Source organism: Euleptes europaea, chromosome 1 (assembly GCF_029931775.1).
Source record: "Euleptes europaea isolate rEulEur1 chromosome 1, rEulEur1.hap1, whole genome shotgun sequence".
NCBI lineage: Eukaryota > Metazoa > Chordata > Lepidosauria > Squamata > Sphaerodactylidae > Euleptes > Euleptes europaea.
In genome coordinates, this window is record NC_079312.1 from 102934678 (window position 1) to 102955356 (window position 20679).

At 45.1% G+C, this 20679-nt stretch overlaps 1 protein-coding gene across 1 annotated transcript in view; it reads right to left on the reverse strand.

The window, feature by feature from the left end:
* Positions 1-20679, reverse strand: part of ERGIC1 (endoplasmic reticulum-golgi intermediate compartment 1) — a 124519-nt gene that overhangs the window by 70263 nt on the left and 33577 nt on the right. The window contains exon 3 of the mRNA XM_056847790.1: positions 9736-9797. Within this exon, the coding sequence (XP_056703768.1) occupies positions 9736-9797 (62 nt within the window). The remainder of the gene's footprint in view (positions 1-9735; positions 9798-20679) is intronic.

Consider the following 20679-nt stretch of genomic DNA (forward strand, 5'->3'; position numbering starts at 1 on the left):
TCTTCACCTGCTGACGAAAGACGCCAACAGAGGGAGACTGACTAATCTCCATGAGAAAGGAGTTCAAGAGTTTTGGTGCCATGATGGTGAAGGCCATCTAGCCTCAGTTGGCAGAGGTAACCAAAGCAGGACCTCAGAGGATGACCAGAGTGAGCTGGTAGGTTTGTATGGGAGAAGGTAGTCCTTAAGGTATATTGGTCCCAGACCATACAGAGCTTTAAAGGTCAATATCAGCACCTTAAATTGAGCCCAGAAGCAAACTGGAAGCCAGTGTAGGAGGAACAAGACTGGAGTTATATGGCCCCTACAACCCACTCCAGTCAACACTCTAGCCGCAGCATTCTGAACGAACTGTAGCTTCCAGACAGTCTTCAAGGGCAGCCCTATGTAGAGCGCAATAGAAGTAATCTAATCTGCCCTTGAGGTAGGATTGGAACCACCCCACAACAGGGCCTCCCAGTCCCAAAAGGCGATCCAGAAGGATACCATGATCAATGGTATCAAGCTGTGACTAGCCCAAGTTCACCCAGCAGGCTTCATGTGTAGGAGCGGGGAAACCAACCTGGTTCACCAGATTAGCCTCCGCCTCTCATGTGGAGGAGTGGGGAATCAAACCCAGTTCTCCAGATCAGACTCCACCGCTCCAAACCACCGCTCTTAGCCACTACACCAGGGGTGGGGAACCTTTTTCCTGCCAAGGGCCATTTGCACATTTATAACATCATTCGGGGGCCATACCAGGTATAGATCTCCCAGTGCGGGGGGGGGGGAGGCTAGGGTTGCCAGGTCTCTGGCCACCACCGGGAGGTTGGCAACCCCAGGGGAGGCCATGCAGAGAAGGCCTGGAGGGCGCCCCCGCTCCCCCCCCAGGCGGGAGGGCAGCCAGCGGTGGGCCCGAGCAAACAAGGCGCCAGGGGGGCACAGCCCGCAGTCTATCAGCAAGGGAGGAAGGAAGGAAAACAGAGAAAGAGGAAAAGGGAGAGAGGGAGAAAGAAATGGAAAGAGGGGGAGAAAGAAAAGGACGGAGGGAGACAGACAAAGAAAGAGAGGGAGAGAGAAAAGCCTCCCCCACACACACCCCCGCCGGCCCCATGCAACCTGGCCCCAGGCTCCATGCCCTCCCACCCCCAGAGTCCACAAAAGGCCCGCCGAAGCCCGATTGGCTCCTGCGCGCATGCTCTGCCACCAGGAGCCACGGGCCTCTTTTACCCCCTCCCTCTCACTGCTCAACAGCCGACAGGCAGCAAGAGGGGCTTACAGTGTGCCCTGGCGTTCCTGCATGCTGCGGCTATAGGGGGCAGCCTTGGGGGAAGCGTCCCTCCCCCTCCTCTCGCCAACCAACAGCCGTCAGTTGGCGAGAGGAGGTCCAAAAGGCGCCACAGCGCCCCTGCAAGCCATTGCCCCAGGAACACCCTCAGGGAGGGCCGCCCTGTGCCGCGCCTCCACGACGGGGCCCTGGAGCTCCCGAGGGCCACAAAAAATGTTCTTGGGGGCCGCATACGGCCCCCGGGCCTGAGGTTCCCCATCCCTGCACTACACCATGCTGCCTACTTCAAGGCAATAGCAACCACCACCTCTCTCAGAGAGGCATTTACTGTCTCCCAGCCCCAGTCTCCCAGCCCCCCCCCAGCAGATTTAAGCAGCCAGGAGGGGCAAGGGTTGTACAGACAGATGATAGGTCTCAAACTTCCAATAATCCTATCCACATCCTTAGACTGCACATGCTGAAAGTTATCCTAAACAACTGGACAAATTGACACCCCGGGACCATCCGATCCTGTTGCAGGTAATGTAGAGTCCAAGTTGGAAAGGATGTGAGAAATTTTATGTGCAGAGCAGTCTACCTCCTCCAACTGACCAGAACCCAATAAGCCCCTGACTACCCAGAAGAGTTTGCCAGGTCTACATTGTACGGATGCAATGGTGTTGGGAAAGTATTGCTTCTTTACCAACATCAGTCACGCAGTAGGCTTTCAAATGAGATCTAGACAGTGCCTTGTCAGATTCGTCTCGAGTCTTTCTCCACCGTCATTCTAGCCATCTGCCCATTTTCATCATCCACAGCCCCTCAGCAAACCAAGGGGCTTCCCGGGCTCTTCGACCTGAGAGATGGCACCTAGGTGCAATTGTGTCAATTGCCTGGATCATTTCTCCATTCCAAAGGTCAACCAGGGCATCAAACAGGAGTGCCGGCCATCTGCAGGAAGATACCCCAATGCCATCTGAAAACCTATTGGATCCATCAGACTACAGGGGCAGATCACTTTAACAGACCCCCACCCCTGTGGGGTATTTGTACTCCTGTTAAGTCTAAACGCCAGCAAATAGTGATCTGTCCATGACAAGGGGACCATTTTAATCCCCCCAACTTCAGATCACCTTCTTCCTGTCCAGCACAAAACACCAGATCAAGAGTGTGACCTGCACAGTGTGCGGGGCCTGTTATTACCTGAGAAAAGCCCATGGTTGTCATGGAGGCCATTAAAACCTGAGCCACTCCTGATGAGGTAGCCCTGGCATGGGTGTTGAAGGCCTCTGAGACAACCAGCCTAGGAGTCCTTAACACCACATCCAAGACCACCTCTGCAAGCTCAGGCAAGAGGACAGTTGGTCAGTGGATTGGGCAGTACAACAACAGAATCCCAATCCTGTCTCCCATTCCCGCCACTCGATACACACTCTCAAACCCAGCAGAGTCCAGCCAGGGCATCAAGCCAGGAGAATAGACTCCCCACACAGTGACATCGCCTCCTTTGTTTTCACAAGTTAAATAGCAAACAGACCAACCCAAAATCCATGGAGAGCACAGTCACTGCATCAGGAACCAAGAAAAAGGCCCCTCATTGCTTTTCACATTATTGTGAGGGCAAGAATGTGCTATTGGTGCTCTCTGGGAAAGGTTACAATACAATCCATGTGTAAGAATTCTTTCAGTCAGAGAAATAACTTGTAGGAGTAAATACGAAAGATGAGGATGCAATGCTGGTTGGGGGCAAAACCAGAGGGACCTCAAAATACAAAGAACTTCATGAGGAAGAAAGGGTTGTTCAGTTTTACAGTGGCCAGCCCACACTAAACACTCACAGGAACTTAGAGACATACAGGGACATTCTTCTAAGACTCTGGGTACCTCACTGAATATAAAGATTGTTTCAGGCTGGTTAGAAGCAGCCCAGACCAGTTCAGAGCAGAAGAAACTGGTTCATCAAGATCTTTCTAATGATTAGTTGGCAAAACCCAGAGAGATCAAGTCTCTGATAAGGACACAAGTCTTTGGCAGCAGTCACAATGACACAGTAAAAGCAGCAGCTCAGATTTAAAAAAAAACTTAGCCAGCATGAAAGTCACAATACAAGACCATCAGCTTGATTCCACTTAAAGTCACCCTACAGTTGCATATTTACCATCCTCCCTCTAGTTCAGTGGTACCCAAAGTAGGCAGTATCACCCCCTGGGGGGCTGTGGGATATCCTAGGGGGGTACTAAGAGGCAGGGGGTAGCAGGGGGGGCGCTAGAGGTGGCCTTCTTCAACTGTGGTGTTGAAAAGCGTAGGGGCGCTGGGGTTGAGTTTGTGGAACCAAGGGGACGGTGGCCCGAAAAGTTTGGGAACCACTGCTCTAGATCTAGCTTCATCTTAGGCCTGTCTCCTCACAGTGCACCACCAACCTGTACTGCAGTTTGTGTTTTCCTCTGGCTTATCCAGAACTGTTCTCCACAATGCCATCTTAAGAACCCCTACACTCTCTCTCTCTCTCTCTCTCTCTCACACACACACACACACTTTTATCATCACAATGTCTCAATTCCAGTGAATCTTACCTTCCTCTGTCCCTACATTAAAACAGTCCCAAGAGTTCTGGCTCCATCTCAAACAGGGACCCAAGTCAGAGACAAACCCATCCCTTCCTCCCAGCCAGTCACCTGGAATTCCGCCACAGCAGCGCCCCAGGGTGCCTCAGGATGGACAACAAAGGCATGTTACAGGGGCTGAGCATTCTCTTAGAGAAGCCTCTAGAAAAGCCTTCTCTGACCAAACCAGGTAAATAGGAAGATAAGGAAGCAATGAGATAGGTGCAAACGACAGAGTAGGCTTTTAGTCACTGCTGCTGTCTTCACGGTTTATTTGGGAGCACAATGGGTTCCACATTTAGAATTGGGACTCAAAATAAACTGAGTTGTTTTCAAGTGCTGGTTGGGGCAAGGGAATATTTGCTTTGCCAACCCAAACTTTAAAAGTCATCTCATGGGGAATTTAATTTAACTTCTGAGATCTATTTTTCAGGAATGCTGATCACCAACGCCAATAAATCTGCTCTATTAAAATGCCACAAGAGATACAACTCAGAAAAGGAATGAAAATGCAGCTGTGATTTGATAGCCAAAAAAAAAAGTTTGCAGTCAAATCCTCCCAGTTTTTTTGTATACCTGAATGTCCCTTCTAGTTCAGAACAATAGCTTTAGGAATAGAACATTAGTTCTGCTAAAGTAGGTGCATAAAGCACACATAATGAGGGGATGACTACACAACTCCCTTTGGTCAGCCATTTCATAAGGAAGTACATTATCTACCTCTATATGAATGAACATGAAGTTCCCTGTATCACAGCACAAGGGCACCTGCCTCATGCTCTAGAGTAGGAGTACAAAAGCTAGAAGCAGATTAAAAATACCATCACTTTACTGATGCTGCCACAAGGACTTGATTCAAGCTAGGTTTCAAAAATTCTGCCAGCACGATTTTTTTAATCACAATATGTTACACCTCACAGAGATTATGATAACTCATCACTGGTGGATAAGGGATCATACATAGTGTAGTGGTTGCTTAGCAGATCTGCAATAATGGCTACAAGCCAAACCCTCCCCCACATATGCCTCATTTATTTTTGCAATATGATTAAGTGATGGGGGGGGTGCAAAGCCAATTGCTCTCAAGTGCCTACAAGACCATGATCATAGATGCTTCCAGCAACAACAACTACAACAAAAGGATCACAGAGCTATTGCTGGGGAAAGGGAAGAAGAACAATTTCACTGGGAGATAAAAGCTTAATCCACAAAAAGAATGCAAATATTGACCCAGGAGTTAAGACTGTACACACACAATTCTGCCAGACAGATGAGGCTCAAGAGACAAATCCATACCAGTAAGATAAAGAAAATTGGCCCTGCTCTCACATTAAGGTCTGGGGGTGAGGGTAGTAAATAGCAGGCCCTACCCCTAAGAAGGCTGTGCTGGGAAGAAGGAGAAGCAAGAGGGATAACAACATTGGTGCCTACACACATCTCCATCCACTTAACCTTAGATGGAATTTGTGTGTGTGTGTGTGGGAATCAGTTCAAAGGATACCATATAGTTCTTGATTAAAAAGACAAATACATGCTGTTTTACCCAAAAGTACAGTATGACATAGGGAGTTCCACAAGAAGGGCCTCTCAACCCTGACCATAGGCCTCTGCACCACTCAAAAAGCTGCTCCTGAAATGTGTAGGAATTGTTGACCAGCCTGTGACTCAGCACATGGAACTGCAGTCAGAAAAGCATTTTTAAAGTGTGTGTGTGCTAAGTGCCCTCAAGTCGCTTCCGACTCATGGCGACCCTATGAATGAAAGTCCTCCAAAATGTCTTATCTTTGACAGCCTTGCGCAGATCTTGCAAATTGAAGGCTGTGGCTTCCACCCCCTTAAGGGATCAATGGCCACATCCGCAGAAGAGAACAGGCAGTTACAATGGGGATGGGGGCAGAGGAATCCCTGAAGGTTAGCTACTGGGCAGCAGCAGTAGTGGAAGGTGACACTGGCGGAGGATCTTTCGTAGACAATGGCAGTGCCACTACAGCTAACCCTGGTTATTACTGCGCAGAAGAAGGCACTGGTAAACCACTTCTGATCAACCTTTACCTTGAAAACCCTATGATGAGAAAATCCAAAATGAATTTTTTTTTTAAGAGGTAGCCTTAATTTTGGGTTGTATCCTATCATTCCACTCAGCTAAATGCAGAGCGTTCCACTGCAGGAAGCACCTGCTCTGCTGAACAAAGGTTCTATACATAACTGAGCAGAGTGATAGAATACAACCTAATTTTGAAGAAGAGGACGAATGCTTAAAGCAATGATGGCCAATGTGGTGCCATGGGGCCTTGGATGGGTTTTACGTTGCTCATTTCTTCTGCAATGCAAAAAACCTGTCCTGGTTTTCCTCCACCTCGCTGGAGCAGGAGGTAATTCATAAGAACCCAGGAAGCATCACACCTTCATGTCTGCAGGAAACACCCATTCAAAAATATCAGCCTCCATGTGGGTATTTGGCTTGTAAAGTCCCAACATTTTGCAACTGGCCGCTGCATTCTAAGACTGATATTTAGTGGTGCTATCCACTCCCCGTTCAAAAAATTCTAAAAGTGCTCACAGGCTCAGAAGGATTGGTCATTCCCTGACTTCCTTAGGTTCTGACCCACTTTGCATGCAACACAATGGTGAATGCAATGGTACAACCTGGTGTAGGGAAAAGGTTTGTGAAAGCCACATGTAATTGTACCTTCACTATGCAATTAAAACCAATACATCTACATGGCATTACAGTATTTTTTGCATAGCGTTGTCATGTATATGTATAACACATCGGCATGATCTATGTACCTCTAGTAAAAACTAAATTGTAGGATTGACAGAACAGCTGTCTGGACCACTTGGCCCTGCTGAGTTATCAGACAGCTCATGCCATTAGCATCTTAACAGTCATGTGCCAGGGAACATGTCACCTACAGCCTACATACCCAAACATGGGCAGTTCAGCACAGTGATATATTACACTGTGGGAACAGCTATTGGCAGTCATCATAAAGTATAGCACCACAGAAGAAGGCATATGGCAGTTGATAAGTGCAAGTTAATGCAATTTACTTCTCTTCATCCATGCCAAAGACTTTATGAAAAGGATTTTAGCCGAAAGTAGGGCCTACTGCATATCACTGTGCAGGTTGTATGAAATATATTCAGCAACATTATACACTTATTTAGATGGCTCCCAACAATTCAGATTTAAACCATCTTCTGCAATTCATTCCTTTAATTCATTCCTTCAATTGAAGGTTCAGCCAGTATGCAAAGAGATAGTATATATGGCTTAAACTCTGTAGTCCCAACAGAGTTTAAATACATAAAAGGGCTAGCTGATGATAAAAAGTCTTTAAGGCGTAGCAGGTCAATTAACATTCATACTCTGGTCTGTTCATATTTTACATAGCCAAAAGCAAACATATTGGTTTGCAAAATAAGACAGGAGTCCAATGGCCCCTTAAAGAGTAACAAAATTTATTCCAGCATGAACTTCTATTATAAAATGATAGGCTGGGACCTGCAAGGAACGTGCGGGAAGGGGTATCCCATCCTCCCTGCCTTTGCTTCCTTCTCTCCCCCAACCCGTCTCAGACAATCACCTGTACTTCACAAAGTTATTCAAGAACCTGAGATCCAAGATGGCCCTCCAGTCCTTGTTCTCCTTTGGGGACTGTGAAAAATCTTGAATAAATGCCTGAAAACCTTTGAAGCAAAGGCACAGCCCCAACTGAACCAACGTCTGAAGTATGTTGGATTGCATCCAGGGTGCTTTCAGTCCATACCAGGCAATGAGAGAGTGCCAAAAGAGGAAGACCCAACAAGAGATGGATTGACTCAATAAAGGAAGCCACGGCCTTCAACTTGCAGGATCTGAGTAGGGCTGTCAAAGATAGGACATTTTGGAGGACTTTCATTCATAGGATCACCATGAGTCGGAAGCGATTTGACGGCACTTAACACACACGTCTGTTGAAACCTCTGAAGACTTCCCACCTCCAGAGAAGGATTGCAAATGCCTCTTGTTCTACTTCCTGGGAATGACTGTCCCCTATTCTGTCTCAGAGGAGGCTCCTAGGTAAGCTTCTGCCACTGAACTGGCTGAAGACATCACTGTGGCTGAGGCAGACGGAGACAGAAAAAGTAGGGCTGAGGCAGCAGGGGGGGGGGGAGAGAGAATCAAGCAGAAAGGGAGAAGGTGTGTTTTTTGTAAAGCAGAGAAGATAGGGTAAGCACACGAGGAATGTAAAGAAATTTGACCTAACAGCCCTGAAACAAAACATACCATAGGAACATAAGAAAGGCCGTGCTGGATCAGACCAAGGTCCATCAAGACCAGCAGTCTGTTCATACAGTGGCCAACCAGGTGCTTCTAGGAGGCCCACAAACAAGACAACAGCAGCAGCATTATCCTGCCTATGTTCCAATGCACTTAATATAAAAGGCACGCTCCTCTGATCCTGGAGAGAATGGGTATGCATCATGACTAGCATCCATTTTTACTAATAGCCATGGATAGCCCTATCCTCCATGAACATGTCCACTCCCCTCTTAAAGCCTTCCAAGTTGGCAGCCATCCCATCACCAGGAGCGCTCTTAATCCTATGTTCTCTCAGGAGACAGCAAGAAAAAGACTAGGGTGGGTCCTCACCCCACAGACAGAAAGACTGACCTATTTCCTTCCTCCAGGGTGCATGGGAAGGAGAACCCAAGTGTAGAAGAGGGTCCTTCTCCCCCTCTAGGTAGAAACAGGGATATTGTCCCCCCGTGGTACAGAGTGACCAAGGCACAGACAAACCTTGATTGTGCACTAACACAGCTTACTGCTTGCCTTACCCCTCACTCCTCCCATCTCCCTCTTCCACTCCTGTGCAGAGCTTGACCAAGCTTCAATTCACTGTTACAGATGAATGCAGGTCTGCAGAGTATGCTGGTCAGAGGCAAGTAATTCGCCTGTTCATCATGGCTAACGTGAAAAGTTGCAGCATGAAAGCTAAAGACTAGACAAGCTAAGTAGGGAAAGGGGGGGTAAGAACAACATTCTTGAGTGCAATGGCAGATCCCCACTAAGTATTTGTTAGGGCGTCTCAGCTTTGATCAACTGCCTCTTCCCCGCTTCTTCAAACTGCATCCTAAATGATTCAGGATTACTGACTCAGTTCTATTCAGCACCAATCACTATCTCAGGGTGTGATACTGTTTGCGTCAGCAATGATATATCCATGACTAGATGACCCAAACTACAAAAGCGAGTGAACTGGGGCACAGTTACTTGATCAAAGGAAATTGGTGTGCAACAAGACAGGAAAGCAACATTAGGCATCTAATTACTGACCTGGCAGGAACAGCCTGATGTGTATTTACCACTCTACTACGCAACACACTCACTAGCAACGATGGTGTGAAATTGCATTACTCAGCCAACAGGCCTCATTCTTGAGAAGGAAGGAAGACAAGATCCCGAGTAAGAACATGACATCAACCCAAAATTATGCTACGTGCCAATAAAGGGGGCGGGGGGAAGAAGGCTGTGATAATTACTTTCTAACAATATAGAAAAGAAGCAACAAACTGGCTTTACATCAAGCTGTCTCCCAACCTCGCAGCCAGGGAAATGCTTTTTTGCTTTCACCCCAGACTCAAGAGAAGGAGACTTGCCAGAAGACATCCACTGTGGTGTGATTCATCAGGGCGCCCCAGCCAGCCCACAGCAGTTCACCTGGTTATCTTACAGGGCTATCTAATCAAAACATACACACACAGAGCAAGCTGTTGCGCTACAAAACCTAGTGGATTTACTATCGCTTCAGAAATAAATCATACTGCCTTACAATGAGAAGCCAGAAGGAATTCTAATTTTAGAGTGGGGTAGGTACATGTACACACACAGGCACTTACTAATTGCTCCTGTAAAGGTTGGCTGCGTAAGGTCTTTTGGCACCTTCCTGTAGATGTCAAACCTGGGGAGGGGAAAAAACAAATGCTATAAAACAGACGGAACATTTCACTATTGTGAGTCCTTTGTGCTGAAAAATGCTGAGGATATTTCCATTTGGGTTTCCAAAAATGACATTTTACACACAAGTGCAAAAGCAAATATCTTTTCATTCAGTCATATAAGGGAACTTCTTTTTTTTTTAAAACTATTCCTACCAGCCAAAAGCTAGGTAACTTTGATGGGGTGAGTCAGGGGAAGGAAAAGGGGTGATGGAGAATCCCAGTTTTTCTTTTTCCTATTTCTCCACCACCGTTCTCCAGGCAAAGAAGGAAAACCTGATTCCTCTCAAGACCCTTTACTTTTATTCCACATAACCCCATGGGAACACTTAGCCAGCTTCCAGCTGCACAGCCCCACTCCTCCCCATTTCTGAGGTCTAGCTCTCACACAGAGCACATGAGGATTACTATACCATTCCAGACTATAGGTTCCTTCCTTAAAAAAAAAAAACCTTCACAAATGAAACTACATGTCAGGGAGATGGGACCTAGACTAGCCTTCTCCTTGACATGCTAGCTTTCTATGTGCAGTGATTGTTTCTGTGTGGAAGAGCACTCAGTCATGTAAGCCTAACACCTATATCGCTCAGTCATACAAAGAAGCCCTAAACAGAGAAAACAAGCAGGTCAGAATGAAAACTAGGCTAAAATCCCTCTCACTAGCATGTAGTTTTCCTCTATGCAGAGAATTGGGGGGGGGGAGCAATTAGTCATGTGAACTCCCCTAAGAGTGCTCTGGCCCAGAGTCACCCAGCAAGCTTTCATGGCAGAGTGGGGTTTGGAAACCCAAACCTGGGTTTCCCAGATCCAACACCCTAACCACGTATAGCACCATATGTTCTCTCTGAATGGGGAAGTTCTTCTCATGGAGGTTTTCACCATTGTGGAGAATTCGACTAGGTATCAGGGATATTTAGGATTGCCAACCTCCAGGTACTAGCTGGAGATCTCCTGCTATTACAACTGATCTCCAGCCGATAGAGATCAGTTCACCTGGAGAAAATGGCCACTTTGGCCATTGCACTCTAGGCGTTGAGGTCTCTCCCACACACCCAGAATAATGGTGTACTGACTTGAGCCTTTAAGTCTTGGAAATAAAAAAAGGCAGCAGACAACACTGTGCCTGTTCTCCCCCCCCCCCCAAGGTTGGGGAGGGAGTTTCCAGTCAGGGAAACGGTAAGGGGACGGCAAACTCCCCCTTTTCTAGCACCACATGACCCATCAATATTGCTCCCCACACCTGCTTTTTGCAACTGAAATACACAGTTTTTATTGCATCCTTCATCCACAGAGTTCTGGAGGGCATACATGTAATACGTATTAATTGAATACATACGTATGGTATTTTTTTTTCTTTTTTTGGTTTGGTGGTCTTGCACAGAAGATTGCCACTTCAGATTAAGTGAAACATGCCACAAAGAAGCTGCCTCATCCCGGGAGAAGGAATCATGTTCTTCTAATCCCCCTTCTCCCCTCCCAAAATGTTGACAACACATTTCAAAATCTTGCCATGAGTTTTCTCTTCCTTCAAGAACTTGTTTCCTTTTATAGTATCCACATGGTGTTATTTTTACTGCCTTTAACCCAGAGCTATTTCCTGTTTCCAATTATTTAGTTACACTCCAAAGCCCCTCTCTTTCTCCTCCTGGCTTCCTTGGCAGGTTTGTTGAGGCATTATTGTCATTTCAGCGAGACGACGCCAGTGCTGAGGTTTCAATGGGCTGTGAGCAGGAAGTTTAGCTATTTCCTCTGCCTGTGAGGCCATGATGTCATGAGCTGCTATGGGGCTCTTTATCATATGCTGCTGTTGCTGCCGTCTATGTGGAAAGAATGTAAACACTGCTTTCCAGATGTTCCCAGGGAAGCTGCGGGTCCATAAATGGGCCATGTTGTCCAGAAATATTATTCTAAATGTGTGTGAGGGGAAAGATGAATCAGGCTACAAAAATGTATAGCTCTGAAAACATCGACTGGTATGTGCTGATGTATTGAAGAGGTAAAGTCATTGTGTGATTTTGTTGAAAAGCACCCTGGTATTTGGAACTTGCATTGTGTTACAAGGCTGAATGTTCTCTCTGAATGGGGAAGTACTTCACCTGAAGGTTTTCACCATTGTGGAGAATCAGACTAGTATCAGGGATTTACCTGGCTTTAAATCCCTACTTGGCCCCGAAGTTCACTGGGCCAGTGCACACAATCCCTCAGCCTAACCCACCCAACAGAGTTGTTGTGAGGATAAACTAGTATGAGGTAGGTACACCACCCTCAATTCCTTCGAAGATACAAATTGGATAAATAAATTATCTCAAATTCTTTCAATTGACTTTTTGACTTATTGGCTGCAGTACTGCAGTCCAAGCTCTGCTCATGACCTGAGCTCGATCCCAGCGGAAGTTGGTTTCAGGTAGCCGGCTCAAGGTTGACTCAGCCTTCCATCCTTCCGAGGTCGGTAAAATGAGTACCCAGCTTGCTGGGGGTAAAGGGAAGATGACTGGGGAAGGCACTGGCACACCACCCCGTAAACAAAGGTTTGCCCAGTAAATGTCGGGATGTGACATCACCCCATCGGTCAGGAATGACCTGGTGCTTGCACAGGGGACCTTTACCTTTTTAATTAGGTGGTAAACATACTTCTGTATTCGTCAGCCTACAACTGGGGTCTTGCTGGGTGACTCTGGGCCAGTCATTCACTCTTAACCTAACCACCTCACATGGTTGTATCACAAGGTTAAAAATAATGGAGAATGATGCACACCACCCTGAGTTCCTTAGAAGAAGAATGGGATAAAAATGTACGTAACAAATAATACATCAGGGGTGCTTTGACATGGAGCATAAGCAAAGCTTAACAACATCTACTTACTATCTTGTAACACATACAGCTGTACTAGAACTTCCAAGATGTGTTTTAATTTGTCATTTTGGAGAATCACTATTTGTTCTAGATAAAGTATTTTGCACAGTTATTTCATTGTGGCCGAGGTGATCACCTGAAGAACACACAGCAAACTGCTTAGAAGTTCACCTGACCTCATTTCAACCATCACTAACACAACAGGTGAGAAGAACACAACTGCTGTAGAACAAGAAAGAGTCTTCTATAAACCTCGCTGAGAAAGCTGAAGTGAGCTGCCATGCATTTTTAAATGGCAGCTAGTCACAATGACTGAAAAGTATGTTACAATCTGTAGTTATGGAAGACGGGGATAAATAGAAAGGTGTCACAAAGGCAGCTTCACTAATGAGCAGTTCTTGCTGCATAATGACAACACCTTATGAAGAAAGGCAACTGTCATATACCAAGGAGACGCTGAAACTCTGGGGGGGGGGGATCTGCCACAAGCATCATTTTAACTGGAATGAAACATTTAAGACCAATTCCCCCATGATTATTCAAACATAGTAATTCCTAACTTTTGTGCCAGGACTTATTAGAAGGCTGCAAGAAATACGTTCATCAAATAAACAAAGCTGCTGTGAATTCAAAGCAGCTGTCAAGAGGAGGCTGCCTGATGCATCTATGCATGATTCACAACCCTGACCTTCTAGTTAGCTTCCCCTGGAAGCTGCAAACTCTCCTGCACTTCTCCATCAGACCGACTACACTCAGACTGACGCAAAGACGCAGCAGAATGCCCAATCAGCAGGCATGCTCAGAATAGTGATTCAGACAGAAACACAGAGGGTGGGCTCCTCCAAGACTGAGTTACTCTTTCATATTTGAAAAGTAAACAATTTCAGACGTATGAGGGAAGAGAGATTCCAATTGTGAGACAAAAAAAAGTACACCCCAGCTATCAAAAAATGGGAAAATTCTGGTTCTAGCCATTGAAAAGAAATGTTTGCATGCATCCGACATTCAATGTAAAGCTGATAAGACTCCCTTTGTTGGCTACTTGCATTGCAGTGAGTTGTGGTAAGCCAGACTATTCCACTATCCCGAGGTACCTCGTGGCCAAATTAAAGAAAGCCCTGCGTCCATCAATAGGGCACCTACAGTTAAGGCCAGGGGATTGCCCAGGTATATTCTGAAAAAGACCATGCCAATTGTCTTCCAGGAATGTTTAGGGCATTTCAGCAACCCAGAGGGGTGGGGGGAGCAAAAACAGCAGAAGGACAAGAAAAGTGCTTGAGAAAGCCCCTCACCTATACCAGGAGTCCCCCCACCTTATCGAGCCTACAAGCACTTCTGGAATGTTCTGAGAGGGTAGAGGGCACTGCTACAAAATGACTGCAGTCGGAGCAGGACCAATCCGAATGTGGCTGATATGGGAACAGGATCGGCTCTTTGCTTTGGGGGAGGGGTATGCGGTTTGGTTTCAGTGTGGTATACCCCACCACTCCATTCAGCAAAGTCTGGAAGCCCCCCCCCCCGCTCCCTCCAGCCAAAGGAACCTTCTTCCAAATTAACTGGCTATTTCTTCTGGCAGAAGTGTGACTTGAGGTGGAGGAAGCCAACCCAGTTAGCCCCCAAACACATATGCTTTCCCATGAAGCTCAAGGAAGAAGAGGTACAAATATCCCCCTCCTGTGTATTAATGCTCAGGTTCAGTACTACATGGGTAGTCTCTTGTACACCTAAACTCTCAATCTCAGCCATCATGCCTATGTCCTCACAGTGCTCAAGTCCTGGACTAGGCAAGCAGGACACTATTTATTTAGCCCCAGGGCTCATCACTGCCACGCTGGTTAACTTCTGGGGAAGAAATTTCCTGACTGGGGCTGTGGCTCAGTGGTAAAGCATATGTTTGGCATGCAGAAGGTCCCAGGTTCAATCCCCGGCATCTCCAATTAAAGGGACCAGGCAAGTAGATGACGTGAAAGACCTCTGCCTGAGACCCTGGAGAGTCGCTGCTGGTCAGAGCAGGCAATACTGACTTTGATGGACCAAGAGTCTGGTTCAGTATAAGGCAGCTTCATGTGTTTATATCTTCTCCCTGCACTCCCCCTCCCAACTTGATTATACATCATTTCAATCTTCCAAGAGAGAAGGGGCAAAGTCGCATGACGTGGGGAGGCGAGACGTGACTGACCGGACTGTAGAGAAGAACACAGCGCTCAGATCTGGGTTGCACCCACAACAAATGCCTCAGTTTAATTTTTTATAAAACACGACAGTCTGCTTTCCTCCCTCTATCTCAAGGGAAAGGTGTGCATGAGCAGTTAATGAATGTGGTAGCGTAACTCACTGCCCATGCAGGAGGGCACACCACCACCACAGAAGGGAGACATGAAAGGGGGCGAGGAGAGAATGGCAGCCTTCAAAAATGAAAAAGGCATGAGACCCCAGGTGTGCCACCCAGGCTAAGCATTCTAAACACAGCACACCACTTAACTTGCTACTCAGGGTCGTTTTTCTCTCTACGTACGAGTGAGTCATTCTGGTGAGTCATTGCAGAGACACAAAATTCCTTCACCACCTACATGCAGCAAGTTCTCAGACAAAATTGGGGGAGGGGGAGATCAGGAAGATTTTTACACACCCCTCTACAAAAATAAACACTTGTTTGGTGAAGGGAGGAGAAAATGGGGAGATAAAAATTTGTTCAATTGAATATATTTAGACAAATGCAGGTTTTTTTTCCAGGCAGGATTGTTTCTTTTCTTTTTTTAAAAATGCGACATAACATTCAAGAATCAGGAAAAATGTGACAATATTTGCTGGTACCTTACGACACCAAAAGGATGAAAAAGTAAGTGGGACGTGTGTTCATATCATTTTTGCATGAACCACAGATGCAAATTTGATATTTCAATTTGTTTTTCTCATGTAATTTCTATTGTGTTGGCAGGATGAGGAGTGGATGGATGAAGAAAATGCACCTTAAATCACAGTTCTCTCTTTACCCATTTCTAAGAAATCAAAGCCTGCAACAGGCTGGGTTTTGATGAGCACCAAGTTTAGGGGAAAGGTGGATGCCCTAGGTCTAGGATATGCAGTTAGAGCCAGGCATCACACCTCTCCCACCACTGCACAAGCTTAGAATGTCATTTCTGACGTCTAAATGGAAACAATATACATGCACAGGCCATTAGTTAACATTATGCCACAAAAGCTTAGTTCTCACAAACAGCAGATAGGCTGATCTACCCGAGCTTCAGGTGGGAACGTTGATCAAGTTAACTAGTCTTTGACAGCACTAAAACTCCTTCATTTTAAAAAAAGAAACTATCCGATTTAGCTTTTCCCATGTAGGTTCATTACAAAATGCCATCTGTCACACCTGAAGTCTGAAGAGATACAGTCCATTCTACCAATTCATTCTGTTGCACATGTAGACATAATACATGTAAACCCAAGAAATGAAACCTGCTATACAAATCCAATCTTATTCTATAACATAAATCTCATAGTGCAAGCTGAAACAATACCTGGGATTTTGTGAACTTATTTATTATTTATGTAAAACCTTTATTAGCTGCCTTTCTCTCTTGCTGAACTCAAGACAGCTTACAACATAATGATCATTTTAAAAACACATTAAAATAATACAAATAAAAGAACATTCTAAAAGCACACAAAAAGGTCACAATTTAGATTTTAAAACGCCAGTTAGGACTTTCCAGTGGGAATTTTCTCTTTTAGAAAATATTTATGCTGCCTCTCCAGCAACTTGCCCAAGGCAGCTTACAAAATAAAAAATAATAAAAACAAAACATTGAAAGTTGTTGATTAAAAGCCATCATTAGAAAAAAGAACCAGCTCAATATAAAAACACAGACCATTAAAAACAGATCACAGAAAGCATAAGTGTCCAGACTACAATAGAATTTAAAAATATCAACCTTTTAATTAAAAGCTTGGGTGAACATAAATAGCTACTGCTGCCTGTGCCCCTGCCTTCAGAGGTGAGACACGTGGCCATCAGGTAAAAGGTAAAGATAAAGGTAATCCCCTGTTCAAGCGCCGGGTCATTACTGACCTATAGGGTGACATCACATAAATATTTTGGCCTGACACCTTAAAGAAAGCAGCACAGGTGCCAGGTAAGCCTCAAGTGGAAGTTATTAGCCTAAGTGGCAAGTTGGGAAATTAAGCTTTGTAGAAATTATTCACCTAAGTGACAAGTGAAAAAATAACCTTTTAGGCTAGGTCTATTTAAGAAACTTTAGAGAAAGAAGAACTGTACCTATCTGAAACCATTACACTTATGAACCTTACTGAAATTGTTACGCTGCTATATTTCTAAATAAACTATATGTTTAAGAGAAAACAACTTCTTTATTTAGAGTAAAGAATCCCCTTTTACCTCAGAGCCACCCCCATAGGTTAACCATTCTGTCATTCTACAAATATAACTAAGCCATCCTGTTCTAAGAATTGTAAGGCAAGAGCCTTTGCTGACAGCAAAAATAAGTAGGAAACACTAAGGAAGGCAAGGTGGCAACACCATCAGGATGGCAGCTAAGGGGCAGATAACATTCTTTGAAAGGCAAAGGCTCCACATTTAGTGACTGACCTCCAGTTAAAAAGGATCTCAGGCAGCAGCTAGTGGTAAAGACTTCCCTGTCTGTGCCCCTTACAAATCACTGATAGAGTACGCATAATGAGCTAGTGGGTCCAGGGAGATGACTAAGTATATGGCAGATGCATATTTTCATTGGGATGGATCGAAATCATCACCAGTGGAGTATAGCTGGTGGAGTGAGTTTTCCCCACCTCCCTTCTCCTTCTGCAGCCCCCTTTGAAAGTACGCAGTGTGGGTGAGGGGATTGATGGAAATCACTCTCACCTCCAACATCAACAAAGTCTCCAGTCTGTTCTAAGCTGCCAATGCAGAATAATGATCTCATCTTGAATGAATTAGACACTGGATAGACACCTAACAATGAGTTCTTGCTACAGGAGTGCATTTTCTGGGGGCCAGTAAAGAAGGGCACTCAAAATACTCCTACAGAACAAGATACAGTAAAACTGCACATTACCGGTGGAACTAATCAAAACTTCCTTCACAGAAAATCCATTGCAACATGGAGTAAATGAAATGAAGCGTGATGCTTGCAGAAGAACAGAGAACCACTTCATAATGCTACATATATTAAAGAACCAGAACAGAAAATACCAAAGCTTACGCATTTGAAGGCCATTACAATGTGATCCAACAGTGCTTTTCAGTGTTAGCTGCAGGCACCAAATATATTTGGTTAAAGGAAGGTATGGTTTCTCCTTTCTTGCAGCGCCGATTATATAAGGACATTTCATTCACAGGCAGCTGTACCGCAAAGGACTGCATTTTCTGAAAAGGCTCACAAACATTTAAGCTATTCTCATGCTTCTGGCCCCGTTACATATCTACAAAGTAAGCCTGGGAAACCTGGCAAGCCTGCTGTGATTGCATGTTTAAGTCACACACTCCAAAATGTACAACAAAGCCACACTGGGAGGCTGTGTTTTTCTTGCCAGCATGGGGTACACTATGGTTAAAAAAATCTTCTAAAAACTGGTTTGGTTTAAGCCTTTGCCCGAGTGACAGCTGGAACCACATCTGCCACCACTGCACACAAAAGCAACTGTCAGGGACAGCACTTGTGCATAACTTCAAAATGTGACTTAAGAGTATGGTACAGTACACGATGCATACAACAGACTGCCTTGTTATTATAATGTACGGCAGATTTTCTTACCCTACTATTTAACACACGTACAAAGATCTATTAAAGAAAAAAATATATGTTTTTTGTCAACTCCAGAGTCAAAGACACGGGAGCTGAGTCACCCAGAGCTATTTATCCTCTAGCACACCTGCTCTCTACATAACATGGTCTAGGTAGCGTGGGCTGACGGAGTGGGGGTGCAGATGGCACTGCATTATGCGATGTGTGGGTGTGTGCGGGAGGCAGCTTTTGGTGATTCCTAATTCGGAATCTATGATTCAAGGAGAAATCCTTTCCAACCAGGTAAACTAAGCTAAAAGTCACAGAGGGGCATATCAAAGATGCTAAAATGGAAGCTGTATTTATTTTATTTATTTACAACATTTGTAATGCCACCTTTCTACCAAATCGGGGCCACCAAAACATTAGAAAAGCATACTATAGAAACAATTAAAACCAAAACTAAAATACATAAAACAAACGGTAATTAAAACATTGGGCAGGAAGGAGGGATCATTGAAGGAGCACCAAACAGAGAGGAAATCTTCACCTGCAGCAGGAAGACAGTGGAAGAAGGGGACAGACAGACAGCCATGGGGAGTAGGGTTGCCAACCTCCAGGTACTAGCTGGAGATCTCCTGCTATTACAACTGATCTCCAGCCGATAGAGATCAGTTCACCTGGAGAAAATGGCCACTTTGGCAATTGGACTCTATGACATTGAAGTCCCTCCCCAAACCCCACCAGGCTCCGCCCCAAAAACCTCCCGCTGATGGCGAAGAGGGACCTGGCAACCCTACTGGGGAGAGGGTTCCATTGTTTTAGTGCCTCAGCAGAAAAGGGCCTCTTTTTGCCACCTGCTTAGCCTCAGAAGGCTGAGGCACACAAAGCAGGGTCTCGGAAGATGACCTTAGCAGTCCTGTAGTTTTGTGTGGGAGTTAGGTGGTTCTTCAGGTATGCTGGTCCCAAGCCATACAGGGCTTTAAAGCTCCACACCAGCACCTTGAATTGGGCCCACAACACACTGGGAGCCAGTGCAGACGGACCAAGACTGATATGGTCCCTATGACCCACTCCAGTCAACATCCTGACTGCAGCATTCTGTTATCTATTTATTTTTCAAAACAGGTAGACGACAAATCATCTAAAGCCTTTGAAAGATGCAGATAAAGGCGTTCTGGGCTCCCTGGACCAAGAGTGGGATAAAAATGTATGAGAGAGAGAGAAAAAAACAGCAAACAGATTGCATATTTTAAGGCGTTTTCTATAGCCATATTTCAGAGTGGGAAAATTAGGGGAAGCAACAATGTTTCTAAAATCCGTAACAGGCTGCTCTTCCTACCTTCCAATTCCTACCACAACTTCCCCCCACCCCATTATTTTGACCTTTTAGCTGCAGTATCTATAATAGCTTAGCATCAAATATTGCTCTTGGAAGGTTGACATTGGGAGGTACTTGCAAATTTCCTTCCTCCTCCAATGTCAGCAAAACAAAGTTTTCATGGTGTAAAATATCAGAGGATATTAAGAAAAGGTCGAGAGTATTGCGTGCTCAACTTCTCACAGCTATCTTTGCCAAAAAAAACTTGCAGCTGGAAAAATATAAATATATATAGTAGGGGGTCATGAAAGTGGAACACGGAGCTTTGTTTATCAAATAAGGGATACTTGTCTGGAAGGTCATACAGTCCTGACCAACAAGTTTTTCCACTTAACACGGAAGGATTGGATGGTCATCACCTAATGGTGTGGGAAAAGACACTTTGCACATGCTTAGGGGTGTTTTATGGCTAAACCTGGCAACAGAAGCTGATTCCATCGCAAACAAATAAGCCTTTTCCGTTTTATTTCAGCAAAGCAGAACATTTAATCACGCACAACATCAAGTGGGTGGAGCAACAAATTATTTAATAACCAACTAGTTCCACTATTCTCTTGGATCACTGCTCTGAAAGAATGACCATGGCATATTTTATCTTTACTTTGTTAGAAATGCTGGGTCAAGGGCTCTCAAATCTTAAACAGCTAGAACAACCAGAAACAATACCAAGGGATTAATTCTGCATGGAAATGTAGTGAACCAGTCACTATGACAGAAATACAATAAAGCAAGTCCCTTGTTCTGATGGGAGCATAGAGACCCTTGAACATGTCATTTATGACTGCAAAATTTATAATAAAATAAGAGAAGACATTTCCCTTGTAATAGCGGACCACTCAGGGAGCACTAGAGTGACTCGCCTTTCTAAC